This window comes from Purpureocillium takamizusanense, chromosome 7, assembly GCF_022605165.1.
Source record: "Purpureocillium takamizusanense chromosome 7, complete sequence".
Classification (NCBI taxonomy): Eukaryota; Fungi; Ascomycota; class Sordariomycetes; order Hypocreales; family Ophiocordycipitaceae; genus Purpureocillium; species Purpureocillium takamizusanense.
In genome coordinates, this window is record NC_063074.1 from 44,839 (window position 1) to 61,319 (window position 16,481).

At 59.8% G+C, this 16,481-nt stretch overlaps 4 protein-coding genes across 4 annotated transcripts; 2 read left to right on the forward strand and 2 right to left on the reverse strand.

Annotated features, from left to right (window-relative positions):
- Window positions 1-2,183: 2,183 nt before the first annotated feature.
- JDV02_007329 (uncharacterized protein) lies at window positions 2,184-2,525 on the reverse strand (the record flags this gene model as incomplete). Its single annotated transcript, XM_047988813.1, has 1 exon — window positions 2,184-2,525. The coding sequence occupies one exon, from the start codon at window positions 2,523-2,525 to the stop codon at window positions 2,184-2,186; it is 342 nt and encodes a 113-aa protein (XP_047844811.1).
- A 5,719-nt stretch (window positions 2,526-8,244) lies between these two features.
- Window positions 8,245-10,084, forward strand: MT2 (Sphingolipid C(9)-methyltransferase; the record flags this gene model as incomplete). The annotated part of the gene is made up of 4 exons (XM_047988814.1): window positions 8,245-8,361; window positions 8,499-8,985; window positions 9,057-9,808; window positions 9,866-10,084. The coding sequence occupies 4 exons, from the start codon at window positions 8,245-8,247 to the stop codon at window positions 10,082-10,084; spliced, it is 1,575 nt and encodes a 524-aa protein (XP_047844812.1).
- A 781-nt stretch (window positions 10,085-10,865) lies between these two features.
- JDV02_007331 (uncharacterized protein) lies at window positions 10,866-12,508 on the forward strand (the record flags this gene model as incomplete). Its single annotated transcript, XM_047988815.1, has 2 exons — window positions 10,866-11,781; window positions 12,048-12,508. 2 exons carry the CDS (start codon window positions 10,866-10,868, stop codon window positions 12,506-12,508), a joined length of 1,377 nt encoding a protein of 458 aa, XP_047844813.1.
- Window positions 12,367-16,430, reverse strand: GPI13 (mannose-ethanolamine phosphotransferase gpi13). Its single transcript, XM_047988816.1, has one exon. The coding sequence runs from the start codon at window positions 16,137-16,139 to the stop codon at window positions 12,900-12,902; it is 3,240 nt and encodes a 1,079-aa protein (XP_047844814.1). The 5' UTR covers window positions 16,140-16,430; the 3' UTR covers window positions 12,367-12,899.
- Window positions 16,431-16,481: the final 51 nt, after the last annotated feature.

A 16,481-nucleotide genomic window follows, 5' to 3' on the forward strand; every position in this document is an offset into this window, starting at 1 on the left:
CCACCCCCCAACCCTGCAGCCGTGCAGGTTTCGTCCCATCCGCCAGGGTGGGCGATTGTCCAGGGCGGACTCGCAGGCCCAGCTCAGTAGTCGCCGAGGGTGCAGTTCCTGACTGGAGCGCTTGCCCCGTGGCCTTGTAGTATCTCCCACATCCTGCCCCGCCCTCACAACTGCCGGCATGATGGAGCGAAGGGTGGATTTTGTCGTTTATAGGAACCGGGGCTTCCCCTTCTGCATGACGACTCGATCCCAGTCCTGGAGCCGTGAGCCCTCCTGCACGCCCGTCTGCTTGCAGCTTGCATCATATGCGCTGAAGGCCACAGCGAGATCCACTCCACCTGTCGTGGTACTGTTAGTCAACGGTGGTCTGCGTTGCCTTTGTCCTCATTAGAACGCCCGCTGTCGTGCTCTCGTCGGGAATTCGCCTCCCAAAGGAGTTCAGTCTGCCTCATATACAGCCTTTTGTGATCAAGTCCTGACAAAGCCGGGGAAAAAAGGATTGAGAAGGATATCGAGGTCGTCGTATCTCGAATTTGAGACATTACTCGCTGCTTGAATAAGAGGAAGGTTTTGCAAGGAATTAAAACGCCTGTGTTATGCTGCCCTGCGTAAAGTAATTGTGAACCACCCAGATTATCATAGCAGATCCCGCGTCGAAAGGCATTTGATGTCCTGCTCGTGCTGGCTCCGCGTGTCATCATACAGAAAACTCGAATGCGCAAGTGTTCTGCCGGACTCGCGCCCTAAACTTTTAGTTGGTGTGAAGCAATGTCATTGCGCATGCATTCGCCAAATAACTCCCGACCTTTGCCACATTGTCCAGACAAGTGCACACCATATGGCGGAGGCATCGACAAGTGGTGTGCCGTAGCCTCGCAAACAATGCCGACGATATCCTTGCATTGACGCTTAGGAGCACCGTGCGGCGAGTGTTGCCGACAGTCGCGGGGAGGTCCTCCCTGCCATGGGAAGGCGGCTTCCACTGGACTCTGGAACAACGCTTCGCTTCGAGCCAAGCTATGCATGAAAAGCTGCGCGGACTTTGGCTAGTCCGTATCGATAGGTATGCGCGAAGTAATGACTCTCGAAGCGTCAAGCTGGCGAAGTCGAGGAAAGTCTGGCAAGTGTGGAAAGTCATGTATCTTGACATCGTCGTGTGGGTATAAGTCGACTAGCTAGGAGCAAGGCTGTCCGTTGGCAGCGGCCACAGCACAAGGTGTGCAAAGAGTCGAGTTGGAGTCCGCCAGATAAGGACACTGATGTGTGGCAGCGTGGGCACATTTCTTGTTGGACAGATAGAGAAATCCTGGTGGATTAAGCTGCATCGGCTGGCGGGCGAGGAAGATATAGCGGACCGCCGTATCGTTATCAATGTCGCCAGAAATCAAGTCCACGGACTCAGACATAGCGAGCGAGCGTGCTCTGTGCCTGTCTGTTGCGACCCTCATGTCTGTCGTCTTATACAAGGTGCTGGTGCCTCAAAATGCGGCCCTGTTGTACAAGAGCACGGGGTCTTTGACTGGAGGAGTAGACGGAAGCTGACAATGCCGCGGGACCTTGACCTGTACGCCTTCGCCCAACAAGATATTGCATCCACGGAAAAACAGTGTCTCGAGAGTATATATACGTGGAGGCGAGGCCAAGACGCTGGATCCACGGCCCAGGTAATCGCGCCTCACGCGCGGCCCGGGGCCGTCCGCCTCCCTCCCGCCAGAAAATCGATGTCAATGGACGTGGAGCGGCAGGGGACGAGACGGGGATGGAGGGCGCATGTTTCGGAGTCGCCAGCTACCAACTGCCGCGAGAGGGGGAGGGTGGTTAGCTGTGCCGCGGGCAGAGACGAAAATAGGAGACATGAGAAATCATGGAGGCAACAAAGGGTCAGGGCAACGAGGAGCGAAGATGATGAGGCGATGACCCATTCCAGCTTCTCAAGTCACCGTATGGGCCCATGGGGGTATTTGGTCCATTGGCCGAGAAGGGAAGGGGGCCGCTGGGCTAAGTCTGCTTGATTGCCTGCTTGGACTTGCGGCTTGCTTGCTGGCGGACCCCTTTGGGGTATCCATGGTTTGGTCCGGTGCTCTGGTGCGAGGTGTGCGGGACCTGGGTGCGTACGCACGTATGTCGTGGATGGTGGTGGGTGTGTCCTGGGTAGGGCGTGTGCCGGCGAGGCAGGAGTGTATTTACTGACGGAGTTGGCGCCGCATCGCGAAGGCACGGGCGACATCGGCCCGCGAGGATGGGGAAGAGCGAAGAGACAGATTGTTCTCCCGTGGCCCGAGGCAGCCCACACTCTCCCTGGATCCAGAAGCCAGGGCAAGTTCCGTGTCATTCTCTCGGCGTGGGTTGGCGGCCAACAACGCGACGGACACCCTGAGCCAGCCAGCCAGCCAGCCCTGCGCCGACAAAGACCTGGCTGCATGTGCAGTGTAAGAAAAGGCAAGCTCACCGCCGCCATCCCACCCGAGCGGCCGGCGAGAGAGAACGCCGTAGGGATTGACGCCGTTTGTCCCGACATGGCGCATACTCGGGTCAAACCTTGTCTCGCGCTACCCTTCTAGAAGCTGGCCGGGCCAGCTGAAAACCGACAGCGGCAAGTGGCCCTTTTAGCCGGCAGAGGTCGAAGTGTTGCTTCTGCTGGATCCGAAGGATTGTCCATGTCTCTCGCTGGCAGTGCCTGCTTGTTCCCCGACAGAGACAAGGTTCCAGGACACTCGCTGACTTGCCTCGACCTGGCTTGGGCTACTATTAAGACGGGGTCCCACTGTCTTGTCAATAGGAACACCGTGGCGGTTTGTCCGGAGGAAATGAGGGGTCGGGGGCACTACCCCCGTCCACGTACGAAGGATCAGATGTGATGGGTGTTGTAACTTGCAACGTAGATCCGTGCCATCGTCGCCCCGCCTGCCCGGTCCGCCAGCCGTGGCCCCAATGCCTCGTACGCAGTCCAGACGTACCTCTCCGCCAGGTCTACCGACGTTTTCTCTGCAACTCCACGTGGTCTTGATCCCAAGAAACGAAGGGAGATCGTTTGCATGGGTGATGCCGGCTCATCAAGGAATCCCCGTCGGCAAATGGCTGTCACCCCGTCTAACATACTCGCCCTTGATGTCGGTCTCGCTGTGCACCTCCTCTTCTCCTGCCCCATCAAGGTGCTCGGCTTCACGGCCCTTAGGATATCTCAGCAGACGAGATGGTGTACCGTCCTTTGTGCGCCGTCCCTTCGTCAACTTTGTGGCACAGTGCACGTCAGAAAAATTCGTCAGGACCTCGTGCCCCCAGAGAGGATACCCACGTGTATGCACAGCCCGCGCGCCTGCAAGGGCTACCCCAAGGGAACCTGTGTGTTGCGTTTCTGCTGCGTGGCGGCACCAACGCTCACATATAGGCCAAGCCGGACTTGTGCTTGGGTGGCCGAAGCCCGACAGACGACGCTTTCAACGAGGCGGTTTGCTGAATGATTGGGCCGACCGTACCCAAGCAGGGGCGAGGTGGGCACGGTGGTCCATTGTGTCCTACGTACGTAGCACCGCCATCGTGTTTCCCCCCATGGCGCGATGCTGAACTTTTCCCGTCAGCTCTGACGGGCGACTGACCAAATCTCGACGGCTTACATGCATCCACCGCATGGTAGCAGCGTGTCCCTGAAATTGCGACGTGTCCGAGTTGCTGCAACGCGCGCCCGCACCAGTTGACGCGTGCAACGGCAGATCAGTCCATTGGCGCCCTGCGCAGCGGCGTATCACATTCAACGGAGGGCGAGGGGGCTTTTTAGCGGCGCAGCCTAGGCCTCTACACTCCTAGTCGCTCGGATACGATCTGATCCCAGTTGCGAGCATTGTTCGATTGTGTGTCAGTCACGTTGTCTCCGATCTGGCGAGACCCGTGAGGCGGCTATTTTGACTCCACAGACGGCAGTAGCTTCCCCAACGCTGCCACCGATCTCGTGGTCAAGTCGCCAAATTGCCACGCGCGTCTTTAGCCGTGCCTTGGCTTTTTGCTGGGGTCAGCTCCAGTCCAGTGACTCGGGCTTCACGTGCAGCTGATGCGTGGATCTTCGCTTGTCATGCATGTCTCGCACCGGGTGGGTGTCATGGCATCGCCTCAAAAACCGTTGGTGCAGAAATGCGACGGCCGGGTCGGGCTCGAAGGACGCGACAAGCTTATGAGGCGAAGTCCGAAGAATAAATCGGCCGACCTGTAGTGACACACCTACCATTAGTCGCCTTCGACCAGTCAGTACTAGAGAACCGTCAGCCCTCCCGCATAACCCAAAATGGTGACAGCCGCAATACCTTTCGACTGCATCACGCGCGTGCTCAAGCTCTGAGTTGTTGATAAGGTGGCGCTGGCTGCAATAACGCTGTCCGCTATACATGAACGCGTGGGAGCGTGACCGCTTCGATGACACCTTGCTGATTGCCGGGGCAAACCACCGCCAACGCCACCTCGCCCGTGAAGTGGTCGCTCCCTGAACACCATCCGGCGGCTTTTGCCAGACACGGCTGGCGGTACGCACGCGGGCAGACCTATCCAATCATGGAAAATTGCCCGATATGCACGGTTCCAATGGCTCGGAGCGTCGTCTCGAGGCTGGTACATCCACCATTGTTCGGTGCGCTAGCCAGATGCCACTCCGCCGGGCGGGATGGTCGTCAGAAGTGGCCACATTTGATCGGCAGACCCGGCACACTGGAGACACTAGGCGAACATGATGGCGGCAGCTGGTGCCAACCCATCAAAACGCTCCTGCGTTGATTGTGCGTCAAAGGCGGGCGTGTGTAATCAGATTGACACCTTGCTGCCATTGGCCGGCTCTTCACATCGACAAGGCTTAGGAAACGTTTCCGGATCAAACGCAGTTGGACTCGATAGTCGTCTGTCTCCCAGCACCGAGTACATTCTGGCTCGAAGTTGCGGTGTGTTGGCCAAGGGAGCTCTCCGCGCTCCTATTGTTGCCGACGAATGGACGCGAGAAGCACGCCAGTCCCCAACGTGGACAGGGGAGGGGTGATCGGGAAGTGCAAAACCCAATCAAACACCCTGAGTGACTGCTAGTATCGGATTCGTTCGAACCTAACATGTAGGTAGGAGACGGCCGCAATGTTGCATTGCAAATTGTTGCTTTGCTTCCGTTGTTTTGCAAGTGACGTCGCTGCCAACGCGGAGCTCGCCATACTCCTATTGTGGTGAGCCGGACCACCGCTTCCTTGTTCGGGCCACGAGCTGGCTTTGGGTCTTTGCTGTTCGCCACGTTCCGATGCTATACTTGCGACTGAAACAACGGACAATGCCATTGCGTCGGGGAATGAAGAAAGTCATGAACAACTGGCCGGGAGACGACGCTGTGTTTTTTCAAACCTCCGGATTTTGAGGTTCAGGCGAAGAGTCGGTCACATCAGGCTGAACAGGCCGTGGCCACAGTGTTTCTCTGCAGGGCTATCAGCGGACATCCGCGAGATTGTGCGTCTATATTACCTGCGGTGGCGGCAAAGACATTATAGCGAAAGGTTTGTTGACGACCAGAAGAGGCGGCCCTTGGCACCTGCGGGACTAGATGGAGGACAACGGCGATGCAAAGTGTCCTGGATAGACACTCGCATCAAACGAGAACCATGCGTTGTCGTTATTGACATCATATTTGTCTTGTCGGAGCAGGCTCAGGACTGTTAAACCACGAGAAGGGACGACTGATTGTTCCCGAGCTCTAGGGCTGCTGACGTGCAGAGCATTCGGCTACAAGGAAGGCAGGCGAGATTGTGATGGACGTCTGTTCTCGTTACAGCGCATAGTATCAATTCCTGGATGCAATAGAGGAGAGGCGGCGTCTGCAGGGGCTTGGCCGCCATGGCGGGATTGAAGAAGCAGGGTGAAGTCGACGGTTGAATTATGAAATAGAAGGCCTAGGCTTCCCTTTGATTGTGGCAGACGATTGGGCTTGCTGGAGATCTGGGGAAACCACGTCTGGTCCGCTCCTTCCTTTGTTGCTGCATTTCGGCGTACCTACAGCACGAAGCAGACAGGCATCTGGGATGCTACCGTATTTGGCGGGAGCCTCAGGCACCACACCCCATGAATACACGAACTGGACCCCTTTATCCGCATGTCTGGAATACAGCATCTAAGTTGGTTAATTGGTAGATGGGAATGTTGTCACGCTGGCGAGCAAGTTACTTGTCGAATGAGCCCCCGTTGAGAAGGAGCGGCGAAAAGCACGGCCCGTTTTGGGGCAAGACATGAGAATTCATACAAAGCACATGCCACAGACACCATGGAACATGTCATGTCGCCGAACAGGCGCTGCAATGCAGGCGACTACGTACCTTACCCATTTTATTTAGAATAAAACGAAATATGCAAAGTCCCTGCACAACGGGGTTAGCCATCTCATTCGAGTCCCAAATCCAAACCTGCGATGCAACCTGCAGCAGGAGCGGGGTGGCGCCATTGTACAGTATTTCAAGCAGACCAGCAAGCCTCAGTATCCATGAGATAGAGATCCAATGCAAGGCGACGTGGCCCCATAACTGAGTTAAATACGTTGCAATGTGGTTTGCGCACCGATCATATATGGGCCTGAGCGCACAACCTGGCTTTTCTTCAGCTGCAGCCTCTGGCTCCTGCCGAACACATGCTGCATCCAAGGGTACCTTGGGCAAGAGTCCAGGACGACGACGACATGCTCGTTTACAGCCAGCATCTCGATGGTCATGGAGCATTGGGTCCTGTCATGGAACTGGTTTCGGCTAATTGATGGCCACGGACGGGTCCACGGTTTTCCAGGCGCGGCCCCACCGCGAGTATAAGGTAGGTATGTAGTAACTAACTTAGTAGTTGTCAGGGCCCAGCCCGGTCCGGCCAAACGTCCCCCCATTTAGATTGATGCCGTGCAGGATGGCGACAAGACAGGGGCGCTAGAAACCGTTGAGTGGATGCTCAGGCCTCGACCCACCCTCCAGGGACAAGCGGCTCAAGCCTGACTGAGCTGGCCGCCGCCAAGGTGATGAGCATCTGGGGCGATCCCATGGAACCCCTGGTGCGCGCTAGATAGTAAGAAGTACAACCGGCCAAGTACCTTAGTACCTTATTTTGGGGCGGCCTGTGCCTGCCTGCCGCGATGGAGGGGCGTCACGATGACGGACGGATGGACGGCCAACAGCGGTGTGTGGTGCACTGGCGCAGTGTGCGCAGCAGAGTGGGAGTAGCCATGCTGCTGCCGCGCCATACGCACACGTCGTGGCCTGCAAGTGGCGCGCTAGAGACCTCGATGGTAGTGGATGTTTTCCAAGGCTGTCGTGAGGAACGTGCCGCCTCTGCGGTGCTGTGGGATCAGCATCCGCCACATGCAGACGACTGTTGCAGTGTAACGATGCTCAGAGGCCAGCGCAAGGGCGGACCCTTCAGCCGACACCGATGGCACCCGGTGTCGTGACGCGATAGTGTCCGATGCCTACAGGGCCCGAGGTCGGCAGTGGTGGAGCATGGCATCGATGTTGATTAGGGACGAATGGATATGTTACGGATCGAAGCTTCCAGGTCAAGCTCTCCAGGGCCCCGCCGCTCCTCCAGGTTCTGCACCCCCTGAGCTGTAAGGTACCTTTAGCACCTCAGGTGCCACTAACAGTGGACGCTCTGCGCGGCGGCGGCTGAACCTGAAGTGGCGCCAGCTGCGCCCCAACCACTGCATGGGAAAGTCTCGAACCCGGGCATGTCGACCAGGGGAGCTTCCATCCATCCCCGCCTAGGAACAGTACAGCCTTGGGGTCCGCGCACCTTGAAGCCCTGCCCATGCACCACCACGGGGATCGCAGAAGCAAGCTCTGTCAAATTGCACTGCCCTTAATACTAGTAACCTAGTACCTTGTCTAGTAGCACGGGTACTGTAGTTGCAGGTATCTGAAGCTTGTTGAAAAACCCGAGCTTCCATTGCCTTCTGGGTCAGGTTCCGTTTTTGGCAGCAGCCACCAGGGCCAAGCTCAACGGTTTCCGCACGTGGAGGTGGCGGTCCACTGATGAAAAGGTCCCCTGAAAAGATCCCCTGAGAACCTTAGGGCCCGGCCTCGGTCGGTCCCCCCCCCCCCACCCCTTTTCCCCCCGCCGATGCGTTCTCTGTTTCCCCATTCCTCCTCCTTGGTCTTCCTCCTCCACCAGGAACTTCGTACTGCCGACCTGGCCTGCCACTCACATTACTAGTCAATCGACGTTTGGGGGCCGTCTGCAACGCCCGTCCATCACCCCGTCACCATGTCCAAGTCGACGAGCCTCAACGGCAGCGACAGCGAGTTCGAATTTGTCGAGACCCCCAAGGCCACGCCCCCCTCCTTGGACAAGGAGGAAGACTGCGGCGTCCGCACCACAAAGGTATGTCATGTATGCTACTTGAGCATTACCCCATCTCCAACTGCACGCTTCCCATGTCGCCTACGCCGGGCGGTGGCGTCGCAGCTTCCATCTCCAGCGACATATCCGGCCAATGCTAACGCCCCCTGCCACTGCAGTCTCCGTCCATCAAGAATGCGCCCCTGCCCGCCGATGGTCCAGGCTCCGACAGCTTCAACAACAAGGCCCTCTTCTCCGTCCTCATCGGCGTCCCCCTATACGTGACATGGAAGATCGGCGGCGGCTGCAAGACCTTCGTCTTCTTCGCCCTCATCCTCGACCTCCCACTGCTGGCGGCCTACTGGCTCCTCGTCTCCTCCATCAGCCCTCGCCGCAATGAAAAGGCTAAGCTTCCTGGTCGCCCCGTCGAGTTCTATCTCGACTTCAAAAAGGAGGCCGACCGTGCCAAGTACCGTGGCTTCCACAAGATCCCCATGGAGACCTTCCACGAGATGTACTTTGACGGCGATGTTGACTTCAAGGGCGACTGTCTGGACGTGCTCGAGTACCGCCATGACTGGGCCAGCTTCCGCTTCACCATTGGCCTCATTCGCTTCTTCCTACTGGGCATGATCCCTGAGCTGATTATGCATACCCGCTCCCAAGGTGAGCCATGGCTTCTGCTTCCCGCACGAGTCGATCGTTGCCTCTCCCTGGCTGACACGCTCGCAACATAGACGAGGAGCAGGTCCGTGACCATTACGACCGCGGCGACGACTTCTACGGCTGGTTCCTCGGTCCTCGCATGATTTACACCTCGGGCATCATCTCCGACACGGACAAGGAGGAGACCCTGGAGCAGCTCCAAGACAACAAGCTGGCCGTTGTGTGCGAGAAGATTGGCCTCAAGGCCAACGAAAAGATGCTGGATATCGGCTGTGGCTGGGGCACCCTGGCTCGCTTTGCCAGCGAGAACTACGGTGCTCACGTCACCGGTGTCACTCTAGGCCGCAACCAGACTGCGTGGGGCAACAGCGCCATGCGCAAGGTTGGCATACCCGAGGAGCAGAGCAAGATTCTGTGCATGGACTACCGCGACATCCCCGTCCCTGAGGGTGGCTACGACAAGATCACCTGCCTCGAGATGGCGGAGCATGTCGGTGTCCGCCACTTCTCGGGCTTCCTGACTCAGGTCTACGACATGCTGGACGACGACGGTGTCTTTTTCCTTCAGATTGCTGGCCTGCGCAAGCCCTGGCAGTACGAGGATCTCATCTGGGGTCTCTTCATGAACAAGTACGTCTTCCCCGGCGCCGACGCCTCGACTCCTCTTGGTTGGGTTGTCGACAAGCTCGAGGGCTCCGGTTTCGAAATTAAGGGCATCGATACCATCGGCGTGCACTACTCGGCAACCCTCTGGAGGTGGTATCGCAACTGGATGGCGAACCGCGACAAGGTCGAAGCCAAATACGGCAAGCGCTGGTTCCGCGTAAGTTTCTGTTCCATGTATGTACTGAGGGTGCATCGCTAACTAGAGTCTCCGCAGATTTGGGAGTACTTCCTCGCCTACTCGACCATCATCTCCCGGCAGGGCTCGGCCACATGCTTTCAGCTCACGCTGGTCAAGAACATTAACTCGACCCACCGCGTTGAGGGTATCAGCTCGCAATTCGCGTTGTCGGGTGGCCTCAAGAGTTTCAAGGGCGACCTGCAGGCCTGGGCTGCCAAGAACAATGCAGTTTCTTCAACCGAGTTCACGTCATAAGCGGCTCCGTGCGGAGAATACCTCTCTTCGCTTTTCGACCCGAATGCGATGATGGTCGAGACCAGCGAGTGGCATGGTGGCGCGCTCAAAACTGCTGAGCGTCATGATCAGCTGGGCTGGTCCGGTTCGACACACAGGGCCCCATTGCGCAGATTGAGGCCGCCATGTGGACAAAGAGCGGCCTGAGTTTGGTTCAATGGCTGCACATGAATGACAATCTGGGTGCTTCAACGGATGGGAAAAGTTGTCAGAGCGGGATGAAAATGGCTCGCCAGTGTTGGCGGGCTGGGTAGTAATGTAGTACAAGATCAACGGCGGGTGGGCAATACGGCGCGAGCTCCCGGCCCCGTCTTTGAAGGGGAGGGGATGATTTCTTGGAGTAGTAGTCGCAGCTAGACATGGATCGTGTTTAGCCTTGATGGCTTCATCGTGGCTCGACACAGGTGCGTTGTGATGGGGCGTGGTGCCGACGAATTGAGTCAAGGTTTGCGGCAGTATGAAATTGCGTGTGTAGTTTGGGTGAGCGTGGAGGGAGTATGGAGTTTGAGCTCGAATTCCCCACTTCTCAAGCAGCCAGCCACCAACCTCCCTTCTCACCACCAGCTCAACTGCCATCTGAACACCACCAGCCAAAGCCTACATACGCAGCATCCGGCCTGGCGTCATATGTGCGAAGACCAGCTCCTTATTTAGTCAAAAGTTCGACCCAGTATTCTAATTAGTACGTAGCGAGCCAGCCAGCCAGCCGGCCAGCCAGCCAGTTCGTCAGTCAGTCAGCATCATGGAAGGGGGCGGCGTGAGCCACCACCGCCCGGGGCTCGCGCTGCTGCTCTTCGGCACGGCGTGTCGTGCGTGCCGCCGGCTCGAAACCGTGCAGCGGGCTCAGCGGCGCGTTGCGAGGCAGAAGGGTCGCCGCTGGCTCGGAACGACGACGACGACGATGATGGGAAGAAACGGCGGCAGCAGCCGCAGCAGCGACAGCGTGGCCGGTGTGGACGAACTGACGCGCAGGCCGGCCAAGTTCATACCCGACTACCTCGTGCCCATGCCGTCGCACCTCCTGACGACGACACTGTCCGACCTCCTCGCGCCCAGTACAGCAGAAACGGCACCATCATCCTCTAAAGCATCCTCATCATCATCGTCACCACCATGGCGCCCGCCCACCACCACCGCCGCCGTCCAGCAGCACCCCCCGCGTCCCCTCCCGCAGGGCCACCACCTCGTCTACTTTCCCATCCAGACGGCCCCCTCGCTCCTCGCCCGCGGCGACGGCGCGGACCCAGACCACGTGCCGCCGCCGCCGGATGGGGGCGCCACCCCGTTCGCACGCCGCATGTGGGCCGGCGGCGAGGTGCTCTTCGCGCCCGGGTGGCGGAGGAGGCTGCTGCTCGACGGGCGGGCGTGGGCGTGCGAGGAGCGCGTCGAGAGCGTCGACGTAAAGGGCCCGCCTGGCGCGGAGAAGGTGTTTGTCGACGTGTGGCGGCGGTACGGCGTCGGCCATCATCGCAGTGGTGGCGGCGGCGGCGGCGGCGGCGCGCAGCAGCAGCAGCAGGAGGAGGAGGCCGAGGGCGAGGGTGCTGCCGCTGGAGAACGTGCGTGGGATATCCAGGAGCGGAGGACGTTGGTGTTTATGCGCAACGACGAGGGCAAGACGGCGGCGGCGACGGCGGCGACGCCTCGCCGGCCGATTAAATGTGCGTGACTTGTCACCTGCCCTCTTTCCCCTTCTCCCCTTTCCACCGATCTGCCTTGTCTCGCATCCCTCGCAGAACGCGCTCTCCTCCCTCTCCAGCCCCCCGCATGCTATACTATCGCACCGGGACAGACAAGACAGAGAGAGAGAGAGAGAGCAGTGTCAAGCGTCAAGTATGGACGTAAACAAAAACAATACCCGCAGTACCACGGCCTCAACTGCGTATGCTCAGTGTGTTTCGGTTTTCTAACTCATCTGCCCTCACAGTCCCCCATCCCGCGACCTACGCCGTGTCCCTCACGCCCACGCCCACGCACCTCTTCCACTTCTCCGCGCTGACGTTCAACGCGCACGCCATCCACCTGGACCCCGGGTACGCGCGACACACCGACGGCCACCGCGGGCTGCTGGTCCACGGGCCGCTCTCGCTCGCGCTGATGCTGCGCGTGCTGGCCGAGCAGACTGGCGGCAGCGGTGGTGGTGGTGGTGACATCAGGGGCAGTGGCGATGGTGCTGGTGCTGATGATGCCATCGGCAACGTGCGCCGCATCGCGTACAGAAACTACGCGCCGCTGTACGCCGACGAGCCCATGACGGTGTGCGTGCGCCGGCCCGCCGCCGCCGGCCCCGGCTCCTCCTCCTCCTCCTCCTCCTGGGACGTGTGGGTGGAGGGCCCGGATGGGGGCCTGGCGGTCAAGGGCACGGCGGAGATGGAGACGATGGACTGACTGACTGACATGCCCTTTTATGTATTTATATATATACAGAGATATACATACTCGGACTGACAGAGGCGGCGTGGCTTGGCGAAGCAGACATTGTCATGGGACTCGGTTATTGTCATGGCGCAAGGCGGGTTGGATATATCCAGATAATCCGTCAGAGCGATAGATACACAGCATGCATGCCTCCCCCTCCTTCTCCCCTCTCTCATTCCAAACCAGTAGCAGCCCCGACAGCGCTCGCCGCCCGCCTCATCCCAAATCACACACGCACACTATCGCTCCACAACGCCAAGGAAGAAAAAAAATACAACACGGCTTTATATGCGCGAAATTCTAGACACCAGGAGAGAAAAGGGGGGGGGGACGCGTAACAGAAACTCGGTCTTATCTGCTGCTAATCCGCCCAACCAAACACCTCACTGATGGACAGCGTGTTGCTCCGCACGCCCGTCAGCGTCACCGCGAGGACCACGAGGTCGAGCACCAGGAGAAGCACCGCCGCGAGCATGAACCTCGGGTTGAAGACGCGGTACAGCATGAGGTGACGCCGCAGCCAGCCGGCCCAGCACATGGTGGCGAGGGCTTCGACGGCAAAGTAGGCGACGAAGACGCCCGCCGCGCGCGCCACCGTCTCGAGCACGCCCCTCTGCTTGGGCCCCGTTTTCCACAGCGCGACGAGCGGCACGCACGCCGCCGCGACGATCTGCCCCGCGAACGTGTTGAGCGCCACGACGAGCGGCGTCCACGGGTAGCGGACGCCGAAGAGCGGGATGAAGGCGCTGTCCCACTGGATGCTCGACAGCACCGCCTGGTGGCCCGTCTTGAAGAAGTAAAAGTTGCCCAGCACGGCGAGCATGACGGGGCCGATGGTCTCCGTCTTGAGGCCGTTGAGGTCGAGCACCTCGACGAGCGACAGCACCTGCCAGAGCATGAGCGTGAGGGCCCCCGAGCCCATGGGCTTGGACAGGAGGAGGCACGCGCCGAGGATGTTGAGGGGCAGCATGAGGTACCGCGCGCCGAGGGCGTTGGCGTACCCCAGGATGGCGACGCGCGCCTGGCCCGTCCGCGAAGTCGTCGACACGATCGAGACGCAGGGCGGCGACCACACAAACGCGGTGGTGCCGGCAACGAGTGCGAGGGCCAAGCCCAGCTGGGCCGTGTAGACGCCGATGGTCTTGAGCGTCTTCTCGGGGAGCTTGCCGGCAAGCCAATCGCCGTTGTCGGCGGCATCGACGACCCAGTACAGCGCCGACATCAAGAGCCCGACGCGGAAGACGTACCCAATCCACGTCGGCGCCAAGCCCTCATACGACCGTGTCGGCACGAGGAAAGATTTGATGATGGTAGGGAGGGCAATGAAGACAAGGAAAGGAATGGCGAGCTGCCAGGTTGCAGAGGTGGAGGATGTGACGGAGGCGTAGTAGGTCGAGGTGCAGTACGGCATCTGCTCCTCCCGGCAGAGCTTGGAGTAGGAGGCCAGTCGGCCCAGAACGACGAAGGCTATCGAGTGATAGATGGCCATGGTGCGGTCCACCTTGGACTCGATGCGGAACGAGGCGATTATGGAGGCCACGCCGAATGTGGCGATGAAAAAGAGGAGAATCGAATCCTCCCAGATTGTGTACGAGTTGGACGCAAACCCTATCGAGTGGCTGACGGTAAAGATTACCGACAGCCAGCCCCAGAAGTTGCGCGGCACGAGGTTGGTGAGCGTCTTGCCGCAGTCGTGTATGGACGACCCAACCGAGGTCAGCATAAGGAGCATGACGAGCGCCGCGAGCCCGTCCATCGGCTGCTGACGGTACACAGCCGCGAAGATGAGCGTGCCGACAATGAGGAGGAAGCGAGCACTCCACAGGCCACGCAGCATGTCCCGATGGTAGTATTGGTCGACGTGAGGCTCGGCCTTGCCCTTGAAGTCCATCAGCTCGAGCTGTTTCTCGGCGTAGTCAAGCTCCACGTCGTTCATGACAATGTATTCGACGTCGTCGCTTCGAGAGGCGTACATGACGAGCAGCAGCACGCCGGCCGCGGTGACGACGACGCCAGCAACCATGCGCGGGACGTCGAACCGCGCCCACAGGTCCTTGCACACGCGCAGCGTCTCTTCCTGAAACCTGACAAACGCGCCGTACGTGTCCTTGGGGGACATGCCGCCGACGTTGGCGTCTGTCCACAGCGCAGATGGAGACCCAGGGGCGGAGCCCTGCGCGATGCCGCGGGCGTCAAAGTACTTCTTTTGATACCGTTCGATGCCAGCGGACGCCATGCGCGAGACGGCGGCCAGGTTGGCCCAGTCATTGCCCTTCGGGCCCGCAAAGGCCTCCTCGATCGGGTGACCCAGGCTGTTGTACGGGATCGGGATGCCGAGCAGGAGAGCCAGCGTCGGGACAAGGTCGATCTGGTTGACGGGACGGGTCTTGGCCGTGGCCGGGGGCGCCGCATACTCGGGGAGCGTCCGGCCAAAGACGGGCCTCTTCGAATACATCCACAGCGCGGCTTCGACCTCATCGTCGCTCTCCCCACCGTGATCTCCCTTGCCGTCCATGCCATGATCGCCCATGACCACCAAAAGCGTGTCGTCGTCCATGGACGCGACGAGCTTGCGGACGAAGTCGTCCATCTGTCGCAGCTTGGCGTTCATGGCGGGATGGTCCGGTCCGTACCTGTGTCCGGCGTGGTCCACACCCAGGCAGTGGCCGATGAGCAAGTCCCAGTCGCCCTTGGCCCTGGACTCCATCAGCGGGAAAATGTTGTCGATGACGCCATTGTCGACGGTGTGCAGGTCCCAGACGTTGAAGCTGTCGTACGCCTTGGAGATGTTGGGCTCAAAGTAGTCCGGGAACAATACCCACCACGTATCGTCTCCCAGATGCGCAATCTTCTTGCCCGAGCCACGCAGCTGCAGGAGCAGGTTGTCCTCGTCAATGGCCGTGCCCGCAAAGTTGCTTCCCGCGTCGATAAAGGTCGGCAGCGTCCCCGTGGTCAGGCCCTTGAGTCGCTGCAGCGTCGTCGTCGGCGGGTCGGCGATGAAGGGCCGCAAGAACGCGTTTCGCGGCGACGCCACGGCCGCCTCGTAGAGGAAGGGGAACGCGTTGTGGAACTCGTGCGTCTTGCTCGCGTCGCGCTCGGGGACCGTAAAGTCGTATCGCAGGGCATCGATGACGACGACGACGGCTCGGTCAAACGTCTTTGGGTGCCAGCATCCGCCGTCGGCGCTGAGCGGCGCCAGCTTGCTGTCGATGGGCGGCTCGGCGCAGCTGGACTTGTCCTCGAGCACCAGCCGCGTCAGGAGGAAGCCGCCGGTGAAGAGCCAGACGCCAACCGCGTGTATCGCCAGCAGCCAGACCCAGAAGGCGACGGTCCAGCGCCAGCGCCGCTCGTACGACTTGCGTCGCTGCTGGTTGAGCTCCTCGCGGCGCGTTTCCAGGGCGGGGGCCCGATCCCGCTCTGTCGGAAGCGCGGCGGCTGCGGCGTCGGCGTCGGCGTCGGCGTCGGCGTCGGCGTCTTCCTTGGCTCGCTTCGCCCTGGTCCATTGCTCGGCTATGGCATTGTATTCTGCGGCGGGCGGTGCTTGCGGCGTCGTCGAGTCTCGCGTCTTGCCCTTGGGCTTGGGGCTGTTGCGCGGCGGCATCGTTTATCGGTGTGTGGCGGTCGAGCCCAGAGCCATTGGTCGCTCTGGGGCTCGCAGACGAAGGAAACGGTTGGGAAATGTGTCGAAACAATGGAAGAGAAGGGAGTGCTTGGGAGAAAAGAGCGTGTTGGCAAGACGCAAGTGTCGCTGGCTAGAAGTTTGTGTGGCCTGTGGACCTGCTGGCCTTTGGAGAAGCTTGGTCCAGCGAGGGAGAGTGGGGGAGATGGCTTGCACGTCAATGGTTTTTTTTTTTGGTTGGGACTGAGAACCTCTGTGACGCCTCTCCCTCTCTGCGCCAGCACAAACATAACATTGAATCGCCTTCAGGGCGCGCACAATAAG

Excerpts from the sequence above, each read along its gene's own strand:
- GPI13 (XM_047988816.1), bottom strand. The coding sequence starts at position 16,139 with ATGCCGCCGCGCAACAGCCCCAAGCCCAAGGGCAAGACGCGAGACTCG.